Genomic DNA, 23,996 nt, shown 5'->3' with positions numbered 1-23,996 from the left:
GGCTTGTGATGGAAGAAGGCGAAGAGTTGTGAGGCTGGACCGCAGGAGCCCCTCGTCCCGTTCCCTCGCCCCAAGGAGCGTGTGGAGCCTGCCAGGCCCAGAGCTGCCTCTGCTTTGCCTTGTGAGCTGACATGGTTTCAGTGTGCTTGATCCTGCTAGACTTCAACGATACTTGAAGCCAAATACGTGGCTCTTTGGCCTTCGCTAACTCAATGCTATGCAAAAGAAAAGGAGGAAAAAAAAAGAAACCTTGACACTGGTTGCAGTGGGAATGGCTGTTTCCTGCCCTGGGTGAGCCTACATGTGGTTTCTCGCTTGTGAGATGAACTAATTCTCCTTTACCCGGTGGAAGACGTGCTACATATGGCAACCTGAAACTTTGGTAACGCTTGGTTACTAAGCAGTTGGAACTTTTACTCATTTTTTTTGCATAAAGTCACCTACAGAGCCTTGTTGCCATCTTCAGAAGCTTTGGAGGAATCTGCGCTTGTCTTAATTCTTTCCCTCAAGTGACTTTATCACGCAGCGAGTGCAGCCAACGCACCCACCTAAAATACATTCTCCTTCAAAGCTCCTTCCCAACCTGGAAGATCGGGGATCACAGACGTCTTCAAAAACTTCTTGTCCTGGGAAAGGCGGCCCATAGTTACTTTATGGGGCAGCAGCCTGGAAAAGTTCTTGGGGACCAAAGGAGGCCAAGTCTGCCTGCCCTGCACTTTATCAAAGGAGCAGGGAAGAAGGAGTCATCAAGGCATGGGGGCCCGCACTGTAACGTCTTCGTTGAACATGGTGAGAGGTTTCTATTGCTATTTCTTTTGGTTTAATTTTGATTTGCCGAGCTAGATGCAATATGGATTTATTCAAGGGCATGGTGCAGACACAGAGGTACTGTACTTTATGGAAGTCTTTTGTTTTCTCTTCCTTGCTTCTTAAGGCAAATCTTCCGTGATTGTTTATTAAGAAAATACTTAACTTGGGTCAGATTGCTTGAAACCTGGGCAGAGGTTATTATACAGCTAAATGCAAAATACAAGGAAGTAACTTTTTAACATTGTACAAGTTTCTCACTTCTGCCTCAGGTATGTTCAGTTTAAAGTCTGGGAAAGTGTTTCATCCTTTTCGAGTTGTCTGTTTCGTAGGTATCGACTAAGCACATCTGATGGTGATGCTATGGTCAGCGACAAGTATTCTTTAATTTACCAAAGGGACTCTGCTACTTGGGGCGGGGGGGAAATAAGACTTCTTTTGGAGAGTTTGTGGATACTGCTGTTGCGACAACTGGTTGGAATCAAACAGTTTCTTGTTAATTTGCGCAGTGCGTTTACAGCGCTTTTGGTTAGTGGCTTCTTGAAGCCGGTTAAGCCTTCATCTCATGCTGTGATAGATTTAAGTGCTAGAGGCTGAAAGTGGCCAAGTTAGGGGTACAGCAACCCTGTCACTTGCTGGTCTTCCACAAATTAAGAGGGGCCTGAGAATCTCAGGAAAGAAGCCGAATGAAAAGCTCAGTAGGAGTCAGAGGTAGGTTTAGTAACTGTTTCAAATGTTGTTGGTTTTTTTTTTTCCCCTATTAAAAAAAAAAAGGCTAAAGAAATTATAAACTGAAGGCATCTTTACAAAAGTGAGACGCAGAAATGCATTGTTGCACTGAAACTTCTTGGAGCAATCTCTGCATTTGCGTAATGCTTTTTCAATTCCAATGTTCTTTGAGAAGACACGCTGCTGGCCGCTATCTTCCACTGGAGAATGGGATTTTAACAAAGCTTCTTCAACAGTTTTGTCCTCTTGAGGAAGTTTATCTGTGAACAAAACAAAACTGCATTTGTAATCTTCACATAATTAAAAATGGAAATATTTGCTGTGTCTGAGAGCACAATCTGAGTGGTTAGTAGGAAAATTTTGATTCAGTTTTGGTTTAGCTGGCCTTTGCTTTCAAACTTTCTCTCATCCTTTGTTTCTAGAAGGGACCAAGAAATCCTGCGCAGTGTTCAGCAAAGACACAGACAGAGATGCTGTGTACGTACTGCTGTGTTGAAATATTCTTTTGAGTTACATCAGTGATATTTCTTCGGATTTCCCCCACAATGTTTGTGCACTGAGGTTATTTGGAAATTGAAGGTGATTAAGGGAAGGTTAGAGAACGTAAGGGCTAACTTGGCCCTCTGATGATAAACCCGCTGCTGGATTTTTCCAAGCCATGCTTTCAGTCCTGTGATATACCGGCTCCTCCACCCCCAGTTTGGTTGCTGCTTTTACTACTTTGGACAGAGTTTCAAGGTCAGATGAGATACAGCGAGAGCGCCAACTGCAAGCAGTACAATATTCTGACTACCTTTGGTGTTTTGATGTAGCAGAAGAGCCAGAAGTGCTCCTTTTTGATCATCTAACAGGAGTAGGCAGATGGTAACTTCTTGCCAGTATGACCTGAGGTCAGAAGATCCTAGCACATTTGCAAAGAAAAACAGCATCTATAATGTCCATACACCATATGTCCACAAGAGACCTCAGTGTCTTGATTTAGAAAAGAATAAACTTGAAAGGGGACATCAAGGCCAGGACATCTGTTAAGAGAACTGCAAAAGATCAGCCTCGCTTATCCACATGAGGAAAAATTTCTTCCTTTGAGTGTATTAAATGGTTCTTCAAAGTACAGACAGTAGAAGGCTCTACCACCGTTGTTTGTTGTTCAGCTCTGTTTTGAGTTTGAGCTGCTCCTTATCCTGAAAAATGCTATCTTGAAATATCTGCAAAAATACAGAGGAAACAAAGTTCATTTTAGAAAGTTCTTCATCTCCCTCAATTTTTTTATTTGATAACTTGTTTTCGAAATACATAGTGTGACATACTTTGTAATTAATGGACAGAATAGTATTTAATGTTTTCAGTCCTATTCAGAAATGGTTCCATAGGCTGTAGTTCATAAAAATAGATTGGCATTTTTTCAGGGCTTAAATTTCTGCATGTTTGTCTTTCAGTACTTTGATTACACAGTTTCTTCTAAATGCCAAACACTGTATCTGGATTCTCTGTCACACTGTGGGAACTAGCTTGTCTCAGGAAAATCGTGTTTCTTGCTTTTCATAACTAAGGAATGTTTAAGGAGAAATTCCAGGGTGGGCTGCTTAAAGCAAACCCCTTGAGACAGTCGAACTCTTAAAGGTACTTGTTTGAAGTTCTTGTATATTAAACCCCATGATAAAACAACAACAAAAAAAAATGCAGAGTTGGTAGTCTTGTTGTTGTTGCGTTTGAATGTTTAAGGAGAAATTCCAGGGTGGGCTGCTTAAAGCAAACCCCTTGAGACAGTCGAACTCTTAAAGGTACTTGTTTGAAGTTCTTGTATATTAAAACCCATGATAAAACAAAAAAAAAAATGCAGAGTTGGTAGTTCTGTTGTCGTTGCGTTTTGGTAAAGCTGTTTCATAACTCTGTTTCAGTGGGACCACTAAGTTCTACTAAGGCTGATTCAGCAGACACTTAGCAGTGATTTTCAGAGCACTGAAGATCTTAATTGCTTCAGGGGTATTGAATCTTAGCTGAAAGGGTGAGTAAATATTATCAGATACTAAGAGCGTAAGGCAAAATAACTTTCAGGGAAGTAATTCCATTTCTCAGTCGTGCGCTCTGTAGCTCTCAAAACAATGCATTGAGAGGCTTCTGAAAAGCAAGGAGGCAACTGGCCAGAAATCAGCTCTGCTGGTGGTCAAATGTTCTGCGAGAATAGTGCAGAAAGGCTCTAAATTTTGTCATGAGTTGACAATTGAGGAATGCATTAAGGGGGAAAAATAATGTATAGGCAAGTTGTGGACTTCTTTCTTTGTCTTGCTGCTTTCTGCACTAAGGGTGTTTTGCAAGCTGGCGTTCACTCTGGTGTAGTTGCCCTGGGCAGCAGAGTAGCCCTTGACGGGATTTTACAGATTTCATCTTGACGCAGATTACTCCATCTCTTAGATTGCTTGCAAACTTGAAAACTTTCTCTCAATGAGAAAGTATAAAGGCAATGTTTGCCTCTTCCCCTGTGCTTTTCTTGGCTGAGAAATGAGTCTATAGTCACTGCTTTTTGGGAACACCCAACTGAGAGAAAAGCTGTGGTCAGTAGACAGTTAATGGGAAAGACTTTGTAAATGCAGATCGACGTTTGCACACTAGTGTATCTTGTGCCCTTCCAGAACATTAATCTCAGCAAAACTCAGACTTCTGAAAAGAAAGAGACAAATCGTTAAGGTGTATTCCTGCAGGGCTCAACTCTGATCCCGGAGTTGGCAGTAGTTAACTGGAGTGATCAGCAAACACCACACCTTCTCTGACTGTCTTGGGTAGGTGTTGCTGGGCTGAATGATGAGCAGATCCCCTGAAGCATCTTGGTAGGACAGTATCTCCAAGAAAAAGCAGCACCTGAAGGCTTAAAAACGGAATTCTAATCATTAGACCTGTGATGCTGAGGTGAAGAAGAGATGCTAGGATAACTGCTTAGCAAGGTGGTAGGTTTGGTCCACAGCTTTGAATTCCAGTTACTGTGCAACTGATTGTCGTGATGCTGCTTGGTCAGCAGCAGAGCAGTGTTCTGAGAGGTGAAATCCTGAGCAGCGTCTCTGCTTGTGCGAGCCCCAAAGGTTGGGTTTTATATGTGTTCTTTAATGCACAGATTGTGATGGTTGACTGGGAATGGGGACCATCTTTCCACGGGCATGTTGGTGGGAACTTGAGTGTGATTTTTTTGGGTTTAACAATGGGAAATTGTGGTAAATAATATCTTGAAATATAGGTCTTTCAAGTGATGCTACAGCTTTGATGTACATATTTGCTGTCACTGGTGCCAGTTTTGCTGTGGCAGTCGGAGAAATAATTGATTTGGGAGGAAGAAGAAACCTTTTGAAGAGGTTTTGAGCATGAGACTTTCTTATATGCTGCTGCTTCTTACATATAATGGATCACCGATAGATATCAACCTGGTCTTATAACTTTTTCATTGTTCTGTGTTTGAGATGTTCTGCAAAGTAATACAAATACAGCTAACTGAAGTTGGTAGAAAGGAAAGGAACTTTCCTTTTGAATTTGTGTTATACCTTTACGCTACCAGGGAGTGATAGATGTTCAGCTTTGAGCTTTATTTTAAGTATCTTTAGAATATAGTTGAAAAAGCATTCACACAAGAATGTTCTTTCCTTGTTCTCTCAGAGTGATAAAACCTGATAGTTTCTCTTCCAGCAGATAAGTGATAGGGAAGCTTAAGGAAGCTTTACCTTACTGTAAAGAGAGATGAACTCCAGGAACTGGATCCATTTTTCTTATACCTTTATTGCTGACTATAGCTGAAGTCAGCCTACTACAGTCTCTTTCGTATTGGATCTGAACTTTTCTTCTTACAAGGGTGCTGAAAGTTTTAGTGCTTTAACTAGGAAGTAATTGTACAAAATAGAGCCATAGCATAAGCTTTCCACAGCTGCCAGTTGGAGATATGCCCTATGAAATTCACTATTAGGGGGAAAAAAACCCAAACAACTATCTTGTCCTATATTCTTGATTAAAAATTGATTTTTAAGAGTCTTTAGGTTTAATAATCTATCTTGGTTTATGCTGTTAAATTTCATGTTTCAACTGTTTGGATTGTGAAAATGAGTAAATTACTTTATAATTGGTTCCTTCCTCGGGACTTAGTGATTGACCAGCATATATGAATATATACTACAATGTATACTGTTACAATTTTATTGGTGTTTATTATTTTTATGAAATGCCGATCATTTTCATACCATGTAGGAAAATCCATAATTCCAAGAAGTCTTATTTTTTTGTTGTGAGTAAAATGTCACTAATAACTGTACGGCTTTGGAATATACTTTTATCAGCTGGGTGGTCCAGAGCAGGCTGTGATCAAGCAATAATATGTGACTCTGTACTCGTTATCCTTTATCATACAGGTGAGGTCAATATATCTTCTTTATATGCAATATACATTTATTAGATAGTCAACTGTCCATATATGGAAATGATTTAAATGAGATTCTTTCCATATTAGAACTCTGTTTCTTTAAACCCATGTAGTTACAAACCCTGCATTTATCTCTTTCCATTGTTCCTTAGGGCATTTTTATACTCCGTCTCTGCTTCACCAACTGCAAAACCTGAGACTTGAAAGAAACTGCTTTAACTACTCCCAATTCCACTTTAGACCTTTCACCTGAAATTGTTTCGTTAACATTGGCCTAACAGGAGTCCATTATTTAGAGCCTGCCTTCAGTATCTCAAGTCTGCGTTCTAAACTGACAAAACTTTCTTCGTTGTTAGGTTGGAGATTTGGCAGCTCCCAAACTTTAATTTCCATCTCTATTAGGTGAGACTTATCCCCAGCTTTTGAGATCATTGCTTATGTATCCACCTTCGATGTGCTTCAGTATTAGTCTGGTTAATGCTGACATCTGCTGCACACCAAATGCAGATTTGTTTACTGCCTTTGACTCTATCCCTTTTCGTCATACAAAGCTCTTGCTATATTTTTGCTGCTCCAATTACCAAATACCAGTAGGTTTCTCTAAGAAGCTCCTCCACAAAACTTGATCTAGAGTTGGAATATGTTAGGAAAGAGACCTAAGACTTGCTAAACTGCTTTTCCACATGCTGAGGTGGAAGATGATGATGATGATGGGGAAAGGCTAATCCTTTTCCTGGGCAAAAGCAGTTCTGTTTTGTGCACTGACTAATCTTTGATAACTTCCCATGTTTAAGCAGTTCATCTCCTTCATGACAAATAGATAGCGGTTGTTCGTATGCCAGACTTTCATTAATAGATTGTGCTGGTTCTGCATTCTTATTTACAAATTTTAATAGGAAGGCTGTGTGAGAAGATCAGGACAGGGAGGCGAGAGAAGGCTGCAGGGTATTAGAATAGAAATCATCGCTTGTAAGCGATCATCTCATTCATCACACTTCAACATTTACCAACAAACTCGCAGTATTTTAAATTGAAGAGTTCCAATCTTAATCTTGAAAGTGAGGAGTTGACGCAGTCCCATTGCTGAGAGTTGGGAATCCTGAGTTTCATCCCTGGTGCTCTCTGCAACGGGCTCTGTGGCACGTGGCAAATCATGAGGGTGCAGAAAGGTGAAAATGGCCTTGGAAAGTCTTGTCCTGTTGATTGTCGTTTTAGGGTGGGGATGCTGTTGTGTTGTGTCTTGGAGTAACAGGGTTGTGTTTCCAGCTGTGCTTATAGGAACTCTGATAAAGCAGACAAGAAATAAATGGGTGAGTATTGTCAGTCCTGGGCAGTTGTGCTGTGTTTACTCATGTGGATGCGACTGTAACCAGTGTCTTGGCAAGGTGTCAGATAGGAATGCTGTTACCTGATACCAGGCAGTCTGAATGAATAGCCGCAGCAGTTAGTCCAGCTCTTAACATCCAGCTGATACCAGCGGTGTGTTCAGTAAAGGTTCATAGCGTGCTGCCTTAAGCCTCCATCTCCGTTTGGAGTATTTTAGCATCCCCGGGTTTCCCAGAACGTTACTGCAGCTCCATCGGTGTACTTGATCCACACCGTAAGGTTCAAAACATGTATTGCCAAGGTACTGTGTGGGAGTGGACGTTTGGTACGTTACAGGTGTCACCTCTTTCAGCTATATAAAATGCTCTGATTGATTCACATGCATGCAGACTGAAGGAAGCATTTAAAATACTACTGTCCTTCTGGAGTTATTGTTGCAGATGGACTTTGCTTTCCTTTTTTTTTTTTTTTTTTTTTTTGGGGGGGAGGGTGCTGCCTCCTATCTGCAATGTCTGTTGATGGCTGTATAAAGAGTGCTAGTGTCTTCACCCAGCAGTCTTTTGTCATTTCAGACATACTGTGCCATCCGTGTCAGAAGTAGTTAAGTCTCCTTATAAAAAGGTTTGTTGTGAATCGCAGAAGTCCATTACTATAGGAACGTGCAGAGCAGTTCCAGCAGAAGCAAGAGGGACTCTTGTTGCTTTGCTTTTGTTGACCGTCTTATCAGTCAGCTCTTATCCTGCTCTACGCTGATTGAAGATCAATCTAAACAACCCATAGAGGTTATTAATCTGCTTACCAGAGTATTCATTTTAGCAGTTTAAAGAGGAAGCTTGGACAAAAAGGGTAATGAGCATCCAGACAATTTTAGTAAGTAAAGCCGCCTAAGGCAATGTCCTTCCTTAGCTCTTAACTAAAGTAGTTCTTAGAACTTTCCTTAGTTCTTAACTTTGTTCTTTCTTTAAACTTGCATGTTTAATGCCAGTTCTGCACTTATATATTAAGCGTAACTTTTTGTGAAATGGCTGGAAGCTGCACCGCCCTGATGGCAAAATTTGATACGAATCTGCTAAAATGGTGTATTATGCTCTGGGAGGAGTCCCTTTCCACACGTCTCGTAATGATGGGGCAAGTGTGTCCTGAATACCGGCTTGCTTTTAGTTTTTGCCTAAAGTACTTTCTGAAGTTAGCGTTGAAATTAAATTTAGGGTTTTTTGTTCTTTCCCAGCATTTCTTCCTTGCTGTTACCGGTTAGGTTGTGAAAAGCATGAGCTTGCTTTTCCGCAGAGTGATTGCTGCTAATTTACACAGACGCAAGCAGGATCATAATTCTTTCATGAGTGAGGAGACTGCCTGATTTATGTTGTGTCATCTCTGTGCACTGTTTTTACCTAATGAATAGAATTTCACAACAGATTGTTAATCATTAAGACTTTGGTTTCATTGTGTTAAAGAATCAATATTGCTAGACATTGCCTGCCTTGGGACGCTTCTTATCCATTGGTGCCGCTTTTCTAAGACATTTTGGTGCATTCATCTTCCTTTTTGACTTCAGTTCCTACCTTATTCCCACCGTATCAACTCGGTACTTCTCGCGTGCCTTTCCAGGGCCTGAGCTGTGTCCAGTCTGCCTCTCTGTAGACTCATCCTTTGAAGTGCCGTCTGATCAGTAGCAAATCCTGTTTGGTCCAGTCTCTCCTTAGAGCTCATAAAATAGTAAAAAAAGGTTCAGTAACCTTATTCTGCTGTGGTTTGCACTCCATGTTTGCATCAAAGAAGGAATGGTGGCCTCAGAAGCTGGGAATAATGTGTGATGAAGACTGCATTGAATTACATATTCTGCTGCCTGTTAAAGGCCTGGGTTTTGGGATGGCAAAGCTTGCTGAAGTACAGGATTCTCCTCTTTCCTGACCTGCTGTTTGCTCCCTGGGTGATGTTCATCGCTGTTGGAAGTACAGAGTGACCTGGGCATGTTCCCTGTGTTTCCCGTCACACTGATGCTGTATAGGAGGAAATTTCACTTACTCTATGCATCCAGCATCTACCAACACACACACATCAACTCTGTCAGGTTTTTGCAGTGACCCCAATGAGCTGATCAGCTGCCAATCCACACCTGGTGTAACTGATGGCTTTTTCATGGCCTTTTTTTTTTTTTTTGGTGTGTGTTCCCAGAATAAACAATGTTGTTTTTCCAGAGGCTGAATGTGTGAATGGTAGTGGGATAAGGACATGGAAACTTTAAATAGGAAATTATTTGGGCTTTCAGGAAATGTTTGCTATTTCATTTGCATCCAGGTTGCCCAATTTCAAGGGCTGCTTTTTAGGTGCTGTCTCATTCAGTGTAACTGGTGAAGGGCTCTTCCTGAGTTCTCAGTTTTCTCAGTTTCTGCCATGACCACAGTGGGTTATCAACAGGGCTGTTATGCAGTAAACTCGACTGTTTTCGCTTGGATTTTTGTGATACCTTTATAATAAACCTTGAGAAAATTAAACTGTCATTTGATGCACTGGCCACCAGGTGTCTTCTTTGAATCTTTTTAAAAACTTGCTCTGGTTAAAACAAATCCCCTGCAGTGAGACATGTCTTGGAAATGAGCAAAAGCTAATGGCAAGAACCAGGGTCAGAAGTGACAACTGTGAATCTTAGGAATAGTGGCTGTCAAGTCTTTTTAGTTACTTTTAGAGCATGTAATCTTTCTAAGCTTGCTTGCTGATGAAAAAAGAGGTGGGTAGGTGATGTTTGCTTTTGCTGTTAATGGGAAAATCTTGCTCCCTCACCTCCTCAAGCTCCGTTTCAGCCCATTCTTCATTTTTAAAAACAACAAATAGTTTTCAGTGCTGTATTCCTTTTCACATATTGCTGTCTTCTGCATTTGATCTCATTCCCCTACTTCTTATGTTATGCCACACTGACTTTTTAAAATTATATGCATATTTTTTGGGTTTTTTTTTAAATATTAAATCGTGTGGTCCTCTCAGTATAGAAGTTGATTCTGTAAATCCTCTTGCAGCATTGTGTCCAGCATTTCTAAACATGTGAACTTTTCCTGGCAAGGATGCTCAGGGAATAACTGAAAACAAATTCAGCCTCTTAACAGCTATTTACACAGTTGGTGTTGTCTGAATGTCAGAATTGCTATCACAAAGCTAATTGTGGAGTTAAACTTTTATGAAGTCATAACAATGCTAACAAAAGCGAAGCTGTAATCTAGTAATACTCTACTCAAATCTCTTTTGGGTGGGAGAATTTTATAATAATGAAGATGATTTAGTGCATCTAGCAAAATAGTTTAAGCTCTAAATATGTATGCTTGAATGGATTTTTATTATTTTCATTAGCTCTAAGTTCCCTTCACATCTTCTGTAAATCTGACAATGCATAATGTTTGTTTAAAAGGTACATTCTAGTTTAGCCAGAATTACTGGAACAGCTGTTAGAGCTATTGTTGTCTGGCTACACCTAATGTTTGCAAATAACTTAGGAAAGCTCAAATGAAAAAAATTTGAATTAATGCCAAGCTGTTATTTCTTCTTAAATATATTTAACTTGATGGATAAGATGATGCATTTAACATTCTCTGCAATCAAACCTTTACCTCTTTTAAGACTATTGATGGATTGCACCAAATGTTTGCTGTATACATTTTTTTTCCAAATGTGCAGCTATTTAATACAAAATAGATGTCCTTTATTGGAAATAAACTGGGGGGAAGACGAAGCTATTCCCATCATTTGATGCTGTTGATGTTCATATAGAAGCTGCAATTTCTTTGGATTCTGTGGATTGTCTGTTATGTCTAAATAGTGCCTCCCACACAGAGGTTTGGATGTCAAGGTGCTATCATGTTTCATGTATTAAGTAGTAATTACTGTTATGAGGTGATCATATAAGACAGTGTAAGTGTTGCTCAACCCTTCACATTCCATGTCATTAGGAAAAAAAAAAAATCTTTTGGGGGAACTTCAGTCTAATTAGACCTCACTGCAAGAATTGCTGGTGCTTTTTACCTTGCTCTTGCTAGAGAGTGGGTATACAGTGGGGCTTTGTATGGCAACAAGTACACCACCAGATGCATTGTGTGTTTTGTATTGCTTGCTAAGTACAATCTCCTAGACATATTCTAGGAGATCATTCTGGAACTGCAGCAGCGCTGGGTCTGGAGAGGGCCAAATCCTAAAGGCTCTTTCTGGTTAGCAAAATGCACAGTGCTAATAACACCTCTTAAATAAGTAGGTAATGTTTTGAGCCAAGCAAAAGGATGAGTTAGAATAATAAAGGTTGGCTTTTTGAGGCAAATACTATCTTTAAATGCTAATACACTAATTTTGGTTACTGCAGTTTTGCCTCTGCAAAGTAAAGGTACTGCATGATATTTCACTGAAGACCTGCCGCAATGTTGATAAGGAGACATCTTCTGAGAATAATTACAAACTTCATTGAGCTGTAGCGTGGCTTTGTAATCATGGGTAAAACCACAGGATTTGAAGAACGTTAAATGAAAATAGTGATCAGTGCTGCATTTAGTATCAGGTCAGGATTCAAAGAACCATGAAATGTTAACATGAAATATTTGCATTCCACTCATTGGAATAAGTAGCACAAATCCAGTGAGGTGTGTTTGTTCTAATTTGATAACTTAGGTTACTTTTCCCCAGAAGAGTGAATGTTACAGTGTGTTGGCCATGTTCACATCATTTAGTCCTGCAGAACTACAGAGGCATTAAAAACATCAAGGTGAAAGACGCAGACACCAACGGAGCAGATGCTTTCCAGCTCAGATGTCTCCCTCATCTGCAATGTTTCCAAATTAGGAAGTGGTGGGCTTCAGCTGGAGTTCAGAACCTGATGATCTGGAGCCCCTGGAATGAGACACGTTTCATGGCCACCAGATAGGCTTGAATCACCCAGTGTTGAGGGTGCCTCATCACCCTGGTCTCGGTGAGTCACGGCAGCGATGGCGGAACGCTGTCTGCCGGTTGATAAACGGTGGATGTTGTGGCTGAAATGGGGAGACTGCTGATGAGCCGCATCTGAAATAACTATACTGTGTGGTATCTGAAGTGCTTGGTTGGGCTGAAATATTTTGGCCATTCTCCCTTTAAATTGGTTTAAATAGCTCCATGGATGTCACCATTTTTAAATTCCAGAATTAGAAGGACAGCAGCTCTTCTATGGTTATGAGGCTTTCATCTGCTGAAGCTGTATTTCAGAAAGTTGATGTGCTGGTTGTGAAATGCTCCCCTAAGGCAAATCAAGCCCTTTGGGGAGGGGGACTGAGGACTGGAGCGAATTAGACAGGCATTTTACCTTTCAATTATTAATATAGTACTTTTTATGAGCCTCAAATTGGAATTGCTAGCAGCTGAATTTTAAAAATGTACTACTTCTAAAAATTTTAGAAGTAAAACTAACCCCATGCAAGAAAAAGTGCTCTCTTCTATCTCAGAGACCTCTTTACTACAGTCTTACACAATCACACTTGGATTTGAGTTCTCTTTATCCTTGCTCTGGTGTGTACTGTGGTCGTATCAATAGCTAGCCACCGTGGAGGTACCCGTTGGTGCAGCATGCATAAGGGATGAATCCATGAGAACTTTGCAGCTTCCTTTGAAGAGGAAGAACTTGCTTAAGGGGAGATGCATTGAAAAGGTAATTGTAGGGTGCATTTCTGACTTGTAAAGAAATTCTGATTTATTTAAAATGGATACAAATATGCAGTACAATTAAAAATAAGGTATTCAGCATCATTGTGATAAAAGCTGAACAAATGGATTTCTTTAGACTACAACAAATTGGAAGAGAGTAGGTTGGACACTTTCCCATGCTCCTCTCTCCCCATTAAAAAAGTGTTTAAAAAAAATATATCTGAGTGTAATACTTTAGGCAAAGTACTATCAAAAAAAGGGTGGGGGGAAGGAGGTCTGTGGGTGAGCTTTTGCTAAGAAGTTCTGTCAGTGCACCTAAACCCTGACACGATTTCTGTGGGCCCAGCTGTTTTGCAAAGCTGTGTGAATGCGGGTCCTGCCCAAACGAAGCCTCACCAGTGCCAGGGATGGTGCTGGTAGTTGCCTGTATTCATCCCCTTGCACGATGCGGCACCTCCGACTCCTCGAGTACCAGTCACCCCTCCTGACTCTTGATTTCAGAGGCTAACGCATCAATCTGAGCGTCCTGGGTTTGCTGCTGTGGCGAGAGAATTGCTTTTAGCCTGGGATCATACCTGGAACGCTTTATGAAAGCTTTGGCTTGAGGAGCTGGCCTGGCCAGGGGTTGGCCTGGGGGTGTCTTTTGAGACGCACACGTAAAAGCAGATAAGGCGGACGGGGGGGCGGGAGGAGGATGTCGGAAATATGCACGGCTTCTCCGGGGCTCTTCTGCCGCTTCCTGCTGCGGGGGCGGTTATGAGCCGGCCTGGATGACAGAGCTCCTGTTATTTTTGAAACGTAGTGTACCACAGATAAACAGCGACAAGGACCTTCGTTCCTACTTTCCCTTATGCCACCTATGCTTCTCCTCCCACATCTGGCTCTTGCACACAGTAGAAATGAAAACTCTTGCTACCAAAACCAAACCAAATAAAACCGGAAAAAAAAAGCCCATCTCATGCAGCTTTTTCTTTCTGCCTGGCATCAGCTAGTGTTACGTTTGACAGAATAACTGAGATTATTTCTATTTTTTTTCATTCATTTCCCCTCAGTGCGGGGATTGTCCTTAGATAAGCAAAATATGTATTTTCAGGCTGGGTAATTGAGGTTTGTGTAGGTAGTGATTCTGGGGATGCGCCAGCGCCGAGGCAAATGCAATGCTGCTTTCTTCCTTGTAGCAGGGAACAGCAGTTTGTAAGTCAAAAACCAGATCCTTTGTCTTTATGTTCTTTATCATCATAAAGCTGCAGCTTCTTGCTCTATAAGCCCATGTAAATTGGTAATAAGACTTGTTCATAGGAGTCTTAGAGGGTTAAGAAAAGGGTGGAAGTGCCTGAAGGTACTCAGGTATGGGATAATTTGTGTTGGGTAATTTGTATTTGCTGGTTTAAATTAGAAGCGTTGCCTTTTGTAAAGGTAATAATGCCGATACACAGAATGCGGTGCAAGTTCATTTTGCTTTGATTTCTCATTGGGGTGGGGGAAGATTAAACTCTTCTTGTATAACGCTCTCCGGTAGATGCCTATCTGATGGCCACCTCTCCTTTGCCGGTTTGTGTAGTGTATCCCCTGACATTTCATACTCATCTTGTAGCTGCTCACCTTTTGTCTTCCAGTGTGCTAAAGCTGGGGGGGGTTTTGTCTTGTTTTGATTTTTTTGTTTTATTTGGTTTTTGTCTCTACCAAATTGTTGCTTTTTCTCTTGGAGAAGCAACTGTCCATCTTCAAATTGGATGCTCTTGCAGGTTGGCTGATTGCTTTGTATTCCGTCGGACTATGAAAATCCTGCTGTTGAGCTGAAGGAACTGAAATCCTTGTTTAGAAAAGAAAATCATAATTTCTTACTGCCTGCTAGAAAAGCTGTTGGCCTGCACTTGCAGGTGACCTGCCAAGGATTTAAAAAAGAAAAATTGGATTTTATCCTCTTTTTTTTCTGGTTTTAAGATGGTCAAAGCTGGCATGAAAAATGGTGGTTTTCTGAGAGGGGCTTTGTCTGCCCTAAGCGGCAAGAAAGAGCAAACCTAATCTTGTTTTTCTTCTTGGGTTAACTTTTAAGCTCTTGGATATATTAGCTTCCTATTGAAAATAGTATTTCTTTCTTTCTGCCCCTTTGTGTAAAGGGAAGCAGACGCCTTGCCCACTCAATTTGCTATTTTGACATCTTCTTTCTATAGTTTTGCGTAGTTGTTCCTTCCTGCTGCATTGTGGGAAGATGGTGCTTAGAGACTGACGGTGTCCTTTTTGGGGCGGCCGTACCTGAAACGCTGGCGGCACTTGGATAAGCTCGTGTAGACATCCCTGCTCTCCTCTCCCACTGCAGCCTGTGGTTCTTGAGCTATTGCTCTAATCACAAGAGTGTTGCAATTTCAGATTGCTGCTTCTTTAATTAAACATACAAGTCCGTGTAACTCGTGAATAGTCTGATTTTAGTCAATACTTTGGCAGTCTCTAATGTGTAAAATATTACCTCCAACTGCTTAGTGGAAACAAAAAATCAGACCCATTCTTGGGAAACTTGCTTTTCAGCTTTCTTGATGAGACTGATCAAAGTTTTTACCCAAACTCATCTGTATGACTGGATCATACTGTCTTGAGTGGTGGACAGAAGACTGTTGTGCGTTATAATAAAAAGCTTCGTTTTGAAAACCTGTATTTTTCTCTTAGATTGCAATTAGATGGAATGGGTCTTTGATTTCCACTTTGTTCTTGCCGGTTGTTGAGGTCTGACCTGGAGCTTGCTGGGAGGCTGGCGGTGTGATTGCAGCACATTGGTGCAGGACAGACACGACTTCCAGTTCAGACACCTTCTTTCTCATTCAGCCTGCTGATTTTTACTTATTTTAACAAACAGTAGCAGAAATTGAAGAAACAACGCACGGGCCCACCTCTCGGCAATTTCGCTTCTTCCATCAGCCCTGACCAGAACAGCGATGGAAAAGAAGAAACATAATTGTAGCAAAATGTTATGTGTCTCCTCCATACCGTAAACCCTGTACTTTAGGAAAGATTGTATTGCTGGACTCAATAGTCCAGAAACATTGTCCTTCCATTTTTTCCATGTTGTCCCTTTCCTGCAAATAATATTTTCATAAGATGCTGTCTGAATTAATGCCTTTTTTTTTATATGAATGGTTGTCTTTCTAGTGTTCTAAAATAATCCTTCCAGCTGAGATTGAGTTCATCATTCAGCATCCACGTTCAAAGAAAATGTCTTAAGGATTACCAAAAGCTAAAAGCCGGGAGGAGGCCATCTTGCTTTTGCGATCCTTCGGGCTTTGAGATTTTGGTTCATAGCACTTGGTATTTTTTTTACCTCATGTCTAGGGACATTTTATCATCCTCCTCTTTCCTGTTCCAAGCAATTACCATTTATTTTATCTTCAAGCAGCAGCCTGTGGCAATAAATTTTAGGAAATTCCTTCCCGCCCTTTATTAAGCCCTACATAATAGCTTCCGCTACTCGCTCATACATTCATTAAGAAGAATTAAACGAGTGCTGGCGGCCATTAGCAGAGCATTTAATAACCTCTCCAAGGGAAGGTGCAGCAGATTGGAATAAATGAACAGGAGCAAAACCAAATGAAATAACTTCATAGAATATGCCCAACTAATTTGTTCTAAAAAAAAATTGCTTCTTTACATGAATGTAGCACTTTAAAAGGTGCCAGTTTGAGACCCCTGGCAGAAGAGTCCCCAGTTCAGAAGATCTGCAGGCAGTGACAGTGAGCACTTGGCTGTGGTGCCTGGTGGAAGGGTTGTGGGCTTTTTAGGGAGAGAAGAGGCATTTTAGTATGTCCTGCCCACTTCCCCAGCTGCTGACGCTGTCAGCAAGGCTGATGGCTGTGCTTACAGATTGCAGTGAGGACATCTGTCTTGTAGGAACGGGGCCATAACTAACAGCTCATCTTATCTGTTATCAGCCATGCAGCAGTATCTGTATGCTAGCGATGGCTGATCCCTGCCAGGCTGGGTTACCTGAAACACTGAGAACTGTTACCAGTAAGCAAATTACCCCCTCCTCCATCGGTTCTTAACTTCTGTTTTAAAGAAGATTCACTCTCGGCTGACATTTGGCATACGAGGGAGTCTAAATACCCCTAAATGGCTTTTCTGAAATAAAGATAACTTAGCAGTTATCATTGCAAGCAATTTGCTTAGGAGATTTCACTTCTAAAGCACCGGGACTACTGATAGACCTGGAGCTGCATGTTACAGCATGTGGAGTGGCTGAAGAATTTTGCCACCAGCTCTGGTCCTTTCCACTATTTACAGTATTTTAATGTCCACGTGCATAGGCTGATCTGTGCAGATGAAGGAAAGTTGCTAGGACTCCTGTGGATTAAAGTGCTCTTTTAATAGTTTGCGAGGATGCTTAGCTGGATATGCACTTCCTCTTGCCTTGGTGGAAAATAAACAGAGCTTTAGGATGACACCAGCTACTGTTTCACCGACCTATTCCTGTGTGTAAATCGTGATAGCTGGGCACACCGGCTTAAAACAAACACTGTACACACGTTGGACTTCAGTGCCATAGTAAGTGTATCTCAGCCTTGCTCAGTAGCCTTTAGTGCTCGAGGATCTAATACTGCCACATTGTTTTAGCACACTTCAAAGCTTCAGACTGACTTTTATTTGAAAAATAGAAAAATTCTAGTAAATAAAAAAAGTGCAAAGACTGTACAGTAGTAGTTTTTATGGCTAGCGTTTCATAACGGAAATGCTGACAACCTTAATTTCATTTCACTGTTACCTGTTTTAGAGGTGAAAATACCGTGATTCAAATGTCATTCAGGTACTGTGGATGACAGATTTTTGTTGAGATTTTGTGTGGGTTTTTTTTTTTGCTGTAGTCATTTCTGATCTCATTTGAGGAGCTCAACGAGTTGAGAACAATGACACAATAATTGCTGTTATTGAACCGAAGATGCAGTTTAAGACTTTTACCTGGATCACTACATTTGATTGATATTTTAATTTGTTTTTTTGGCAGATGAAAGATAACGAGAATCAGTTTGCAGTTGGAAATATTTGCACTGGAGAATTCCTGTTTTCTTCTTATTATTTTTTCCCTACTTCCTAGTACATATGCAAGTTTCCTGTTTTAAATTTTTCATTATATTTTAAGCATCAACGGTATATGAATAGAGCGAATCTGCACAAATCACTTCAATATGTGATATGCTGCTAATATGCTCAGACTATCTTATTCTACTTTCTGTGCCAGATAATAGAGCAGATGACAGCTTTCAGACATGTTATAAATAACATTGGAGAGAGATGGTACGGACATTTGTTTTTAATGTACAAATGTATATATGAACCTGGTTATTTGCATTACTTTTTGAATGGCCTAATCACCTTTCATCTAAGGGAAGAAGTAACGGGGAGAAGGGAAGATTTTGATTGAGCAGATAAATCCAAAACCGATCTCGTGCTGTGATACATGGACAACAAAGTGTTACTCACAGCAGAAATGAGCCTGCAGCTTAGCAGAAGAGCAGGATGAAATACTGATGATGCGCTAATGTATTCATATGGGGTCATTCCCCTGCTAGTAAATAGCAGCGTTGGTAATTCTTGCTATTTTCTTGCAAGTTTGCAGTATTTCACAGTTGAGCCCTGGCTTCTGAATGCAGGCAGTAAAAGCATTAAACACAACCAACGACCTCCGTTTTTCCCTTCTCCCCCCACTGATTTCCTTGTGGTGTGAGCTGGTGGTACTGGAACAGATCTTTCTCCATTTTAATTATGTTGGAAGCTTTTGTCCCGGATTTGAGAAACTTAGTTAAAGGGACAATGTAAATTGCAAATGGTTGCCCTCATGCTAGTAAAAGCTAAAAATTGTAATAATATCTTTATCAGTTTGAAACAATTCCCCGATCCTTTCCTCCTCTCAAGTAATATAAGCCATTCAGCGTTCTGACATTTGATCGGGAGTTCAGGCAGCTGCAGAGGCGAGCGGCAGCTTGCTAATGGATTTCTGATTGTTCTCCTGGTCCATTCTCCTCCTGATGAATGGTGCAGAGTCGGCTCTCGCAGTCTGGGGAGCTGATAAAAACCACTTTGCCATCATGTCATTACATTTCTCTGGGAAAGGAAAAGAGCAGATTTCCTCTGCTGTCCCGATGGCTTGCTATCCTGCTCAATTAGAGAGAGATATATAGAGGAGCAGCCTCCCTATTTGAAGCTGAAATTAGTTTTACAGCTTATGTTACGTCTTTCCTGGGCGGCTGGTGGAATCCCTGCTTGCTCAGGGGAGGCTTGAGCAGGCTTTCCTACCGCTGTTTCACTTTGTGAATGCCTTAAAGCACTGATGTTACATAGCTGACTGATGCAGGGTTTCTCACGGGGAGGTGTGTGTTGGGGGGGGTGTTTCTCTGCCTCCTGGACAAAACACCTTTTTATACCAGACCTCTACATTTCAGGCGAACGTAGCCATGTCTGCCTGGGGCCAACATGCAGAGTGCCCCTCCAGAACTGCCTTCAATAGGGCTATTATGCAAGGAGCTCTTAAATGGATTGTGAGTGTTGGTTTAGTAACTCAGATTATATGGGTTTGGGATGCCTGTTTTAGGGCTTGTGGGTGCTAATGGGGGAATTCGGGATGATCTTTTTTATTGTAGTTTTTGCAGGATAACAAGCATCTTGAAAATAAAGTAGAATGTAGAAACCCCCCCTTAATCTTAGAAATGATTCATTAAAATGTTTTTATCAACTTAAAAACAGCATTTGCAGCCCCTTTACCATCCCTAATAACTTTAGCCAGCTCATTCCTTTCCCTTGAAGGATTGAATCCCTTCCCACTACTCCCGGTGAGCTGTGAAAGTGAATTTCGGGCTTTGTAATTAAGATATCTTGAGTTATTTCTGATTTGTCAACATGACTAATGAAAGGGGTTATGCGTTACGGCTCTTTTCACTGCTATGCTTTTGCACGTGGAGGCATTTCGGGGGTTTTGTGGGTGTAAATCAGCAGTGTGCCAGCCTGCAGACTTTGACTGCTGGAGTAATGGCACAGCTTAGCCCAGTGAGATCCCCTTCAGGCTGTGCACCCCCATTTTTTGCTTTCTGGAAAACTCCAGGTTAATTTAGGCATGGGTTTTGAGTTTGTTGAAGCTAGCTGGTGATAAACTGTGTTGTAACAGACCTACATGACAAACATTTATTAATGCCTTGCAATACATTTTATTCCCATGCATCTGAGAAATACCTGCTTGTATTCTAGTATATAAATCTTCTCACCCTCCCAGTTTTAGAAAAAGTAACTAATGAATTGTTGGCTTAGCGCTGTTCTGTGGCTTAAAAGTTCAGGCTGTGCGTTTCTTTCCGTCACAATCTCATTATATTCCACAGCTACCTCTGTTGGCCTAGTTCAGATAAACAGTATTAACCTGTATTAAAACCCAAACCCTGTATGCTTAGGCTGCTGCCTTTCCCTCACACAGATAAGTTGTACCAAGGTAGAAGTCCTTTCCATGCAGGCAGTTGCCTCTAGGGAGAGCTGATGTACAATACAGGAGCACCCCGTGCTCGGTGGGTTTTCAGAAGCAGTATTTATTGGACTCATCTTCTTGTGAGGAGAGCATCGTTTGCTCAGCCCATGCTGTCTTTTGGTAGGATTTTGAAATGGTAACTCCCATAGTTGTAAGAAGCTTATAAGCGAGATCTTCATGCTTCTCTAGAAAGAAGGCCAGTTTATCTTCTTCCCTTAATGTTACTCACTTGTTTTGACTGGTATTCTTGCCGTTCCCGTTTTTCCTATTTTCATGATCTTTCTGCCTCTTTGTTTAATCTCTAGTCACTTCAGAAAATGCAAGCCGGCATGACTTCCTGCAAACCTAGTATGGCTCATGGATCAGTTTCAAAGTCATTGAATCTGGACCATTGAGCACTTGTCACAGGAGGGCTAATGCTCAGGACGTAATATCTGACGGTGTCACGTTGCCCAGTCCAGTCCCTGCTGAGATATGCAGCTGGAGCTCTCCTCTCTGCTCTTTTGTTTGACTCCTCGATAAAAGCAAGTTGATTATTTTAACTTGTAATAGTTATACCTCTGTCCTGTGGCCAGGCTAATACCAGGTATCTCTACAGGCTTCCATTATCTCTTCATTTATAGTGCAGAAAATGTGAAGAAATGTGCTGTGGATCCATAAGGCTTTGGTTTATTAACTGGTTTGGGGCCTTGTTTGCTGTTTGAACTACAGCCATTTCGTTTTTTTCTTTTTTTGAAAGGATGCCAGCAAAACGGCATATTCAAATGTTTCCAAACTTTCCTGATTACGTAGAAAATAATCACTGTGCCAGAACCACCAGGAATCTTTCTTATCATACATTTTTTTTTTTTCTTTGATTACAGTCTTGCTGAAAGGCAGTGTTTAGGCAAACATTCCTCTTTGTGTTCCCTGGGATGGGTTGTCAGTTTGTTAGACTTCCAGCAGTCCTGTTTATTCACGTGTGCCTTTGGAAGAGTTGGGACGCAGCAGGTCATTTTCTGCCTTTGTTCACTGCTAAGCAATTAGAAAATAATTTATGGCTTTGTTTCTGCTTTCCAATCCCTTAAGAAAATGATGGCATATTCTTAACCCCAGAACTACGGCACTGAGACCTCTGCATCAGAGAGAAGCTGTTCCTCATCTGCGTTAGCACAGCACTGGGGCACTCTGCTGCTGATTGGGCCCTTTGACTGTTACTTAAAATTAAATGAATAATGAATTTTCCCATTCAACCAGAACTGGGTAAGTGGTAGAAGTGATGTACGCGCTAGATCCCTGCCTGGGAGCAGTAATGTAACTGAAAAATCGAATGCAGTTCAGGCACGCTGGCTGATGTGCACGAGTACTTGCGAGTACGTGACATCATTAGTACTTTAGGGTCCGTCTGGCCCCCACTCGAAGGTAGTTGCTGCATGTAATAAGCAATTGAGGTTTTATCCTAACCCAGTAAAACATTTGTGATGTGCGTATGGAATTAGTGCCTAGGCTTATTGATTACCCGATAGCATGGTCTTCAGCTGTTTAACCTGTTGAAGGTTAATGAAAAAAAAGGAATGGCCAACATAGCGACCTTATTGTTAATCGGAGTATGACTGGGCAGAAATAAGAAGTGCTTTGTGTGCTGAAACTGGTTTAGAAGCCTTTTCTAGATTGCCTTCCCTCCACCCCCTGCTCAGTGCCTGGCATTTTTTTCCCAGCTTGACATAAATATTTGGCTAAGGCTAAAGGGATGAACAGAATTACATACTATCAGCAGAACTGGGGGGGGGGGAGAACGTTCTTCTGCCAATCACATCATGCGCTGGGTAGAGCAAAGACTTGACTTAATGCATCTTATTGTATTTGGCATATGCTAAGCAGGATGAAGATACAGTGGGTGCAGGTCATCGCCCACTGCGCGTTTCCCAGGCTTTGGGAGAGCCCGCCGTCCAGGAGTTTCAGCAAGCCGCGGGCTGGAACGAGCAGCATGTGTTGGTACCCGCGCTGCAATGTGACCTCTGCTGCATTCCCCAGGCTCATTCCTGGCATAACTTGGCCTCTCCATCCCCACCCCCTGTCCTGGCTGGTTCACGGTCAGGCTGGAGAACCGTGGTAACCCCAGCAGCATGACTGCTTCATGGTAGAGCCAGACCTGAGGCACACTTAACTGTTTGCTTGAAGGCTAGAAATTGGCTCTGCGTCTGAGCCTACCATGGCGCAACAGAAATGCTGTGACAGGAGGGGCTGGCACATAGAAAAGGCTCTCGTCCTGTGACTGGTGTGTATCAGGTGTGCTATACCTGACAGCCAGCATTGCTGTCCCAGCAACACAGAGCTCATGTAGCAGGAGAGGTGGAGAACACCTGAAAACCGCCTGGCTGAAGCAATGACTGACATGAAATTTTATTTGTGTGGAAGAAAATAGCTAACTGTATCTTTGTTGGCTTACCAAGCTTTAGACCTGTGCAACCTCACCATGTGAAGATGCTTATCCTTGTTAAGGGTAGGGTAACATCTTCCGAAGTAATTTAAACAGAAAAAGAAATCCACAGTGCTGGAGTAAGTGTCAGATAATGGGTTATGCGTCTTTACGTGTGACCTTTGGATTATAGCAAAATGCCTAACAGGCAAGACCTTTTGCCTTGGGTTTTCTTCTAGGCATTCTTCATTCTTGGGTGTGCTCGTCAGCCTGAGAACAGCTGTTGGTGTGAGACATAATTAAGGTTTAATTGGAGATGTCCATTAGGAGGATAGAGTGAGTAACACTGGGAGAAAATAAAGATGAGAATAAACTGTGGAGGCTTAAAAGAAGAAGGAAGTTTAAAGAAGAAGAAAGTTTAAAGAAGAATAAACTGAGAAATGGAAGCTGATGCGATGTTGGTGCAATGGAGGAGCAAAAAAAGGGCTGAGGAGCCATGCTGGAGCCGAAGGGCATTAGAAGAGCTGAGCTGGCGGATCAGATCTCAGAAGTACAATTGCCTGAATTATTCTAGGACGGAAGACAAGAGGAGCTGAGGAACATCAGGGCATGAACTTGAAGAGCTTGGAAGTGAAAAGGAGTGTTTTTTTGGATGACAGAAGTATAAATGGAGAAGGGCAGGAGGCCTGTTGGGGTGAAGTGGGAAAGTGGTTTGCTAGAGGGCCCTGCAGTTCTTGGAGCATGTATGGTAATGCTCATGCCCCGACGAATGTGAGTGGGTGTTGAATTACTTGCAAAAATGCCTTTTCTCCAAAATATCATTGTTAATCTCTCTTAGCATCAGTGCTGTGTTTAAATAGAAGTTTACAGCCCTTGCTTTTGTCATGTTGGAGTTTCAAGGGATTTTGTTTATGTCAAGCATATTTGCAGTGGCACAAGGGAGGTAAATTGGTCTTCAAGTGGTATGTGTCCCTGGTGCTGCTCTGGGAAAACAAAACAAACCCCCACAAATCAGAAGCCCGGCAACCGATCCAAAAAAATATGCTCCCAAGCCCTGCTTAGCAGACCAGTTTGTCCTGGTGGAACTGTAGGGGTGGGAAAACCTGAGTGAGCACTCCTTATCTTCCTTGTAGTTCTGCAGAAACCGAGGCATTGAGAAATGCAGTGGATTGTCCTTGGCCGTGCGGGTAGTCCAGATTGGG

At 41.7% G+C, this 23,996-nt stretch overlaps 1 protein-coding gene across 1 annotated transcript in view; it reads left to right on the top strand.

The window, feature by feature from the left end:
• The first annotated feature begins 41 nt into the window (after positions 1–41).
• ABL1 (ABL proto-oncogene 1, non-receptor tyrosine kinase) overlaps positions 42–23,996 on the top strand; it is an 85,878-nt gene continuing 61,923 nt past the window's right edge. Inside the window, exon 1 of the mRNA XM_009322082.1 lies at positions 42–789. Within this exon, the coding sequence (XP_009320357.1) occupies positions 654–789 (136 nt within the window). The 5' untranslated portion in view covers positions 42–653. The remainder of the gene's footprint in view (positions 790–23,996) is intronic.

The sequence above is a fragment of the Pygoscelis adeliae genome, unplaced genomic scaffold (assembly GCF_000699105.1).
Source record: "Pygoscelis adeliae isolate BGI_AS28 unplaced genomic scaffold, ASM69910v1 Scaffold114, whole genome shotgun sequence".
Classification (NCBI taxonomy): Eukaryota; Metazoa; Chordata; class Aves; order Sphenisciformes; family Spheniscidae; genus Pygoscelis; species Pygoscelis adeliae.
This window is presented reverse-complemented; position numbering and strand designations above follow the sequence as displayed.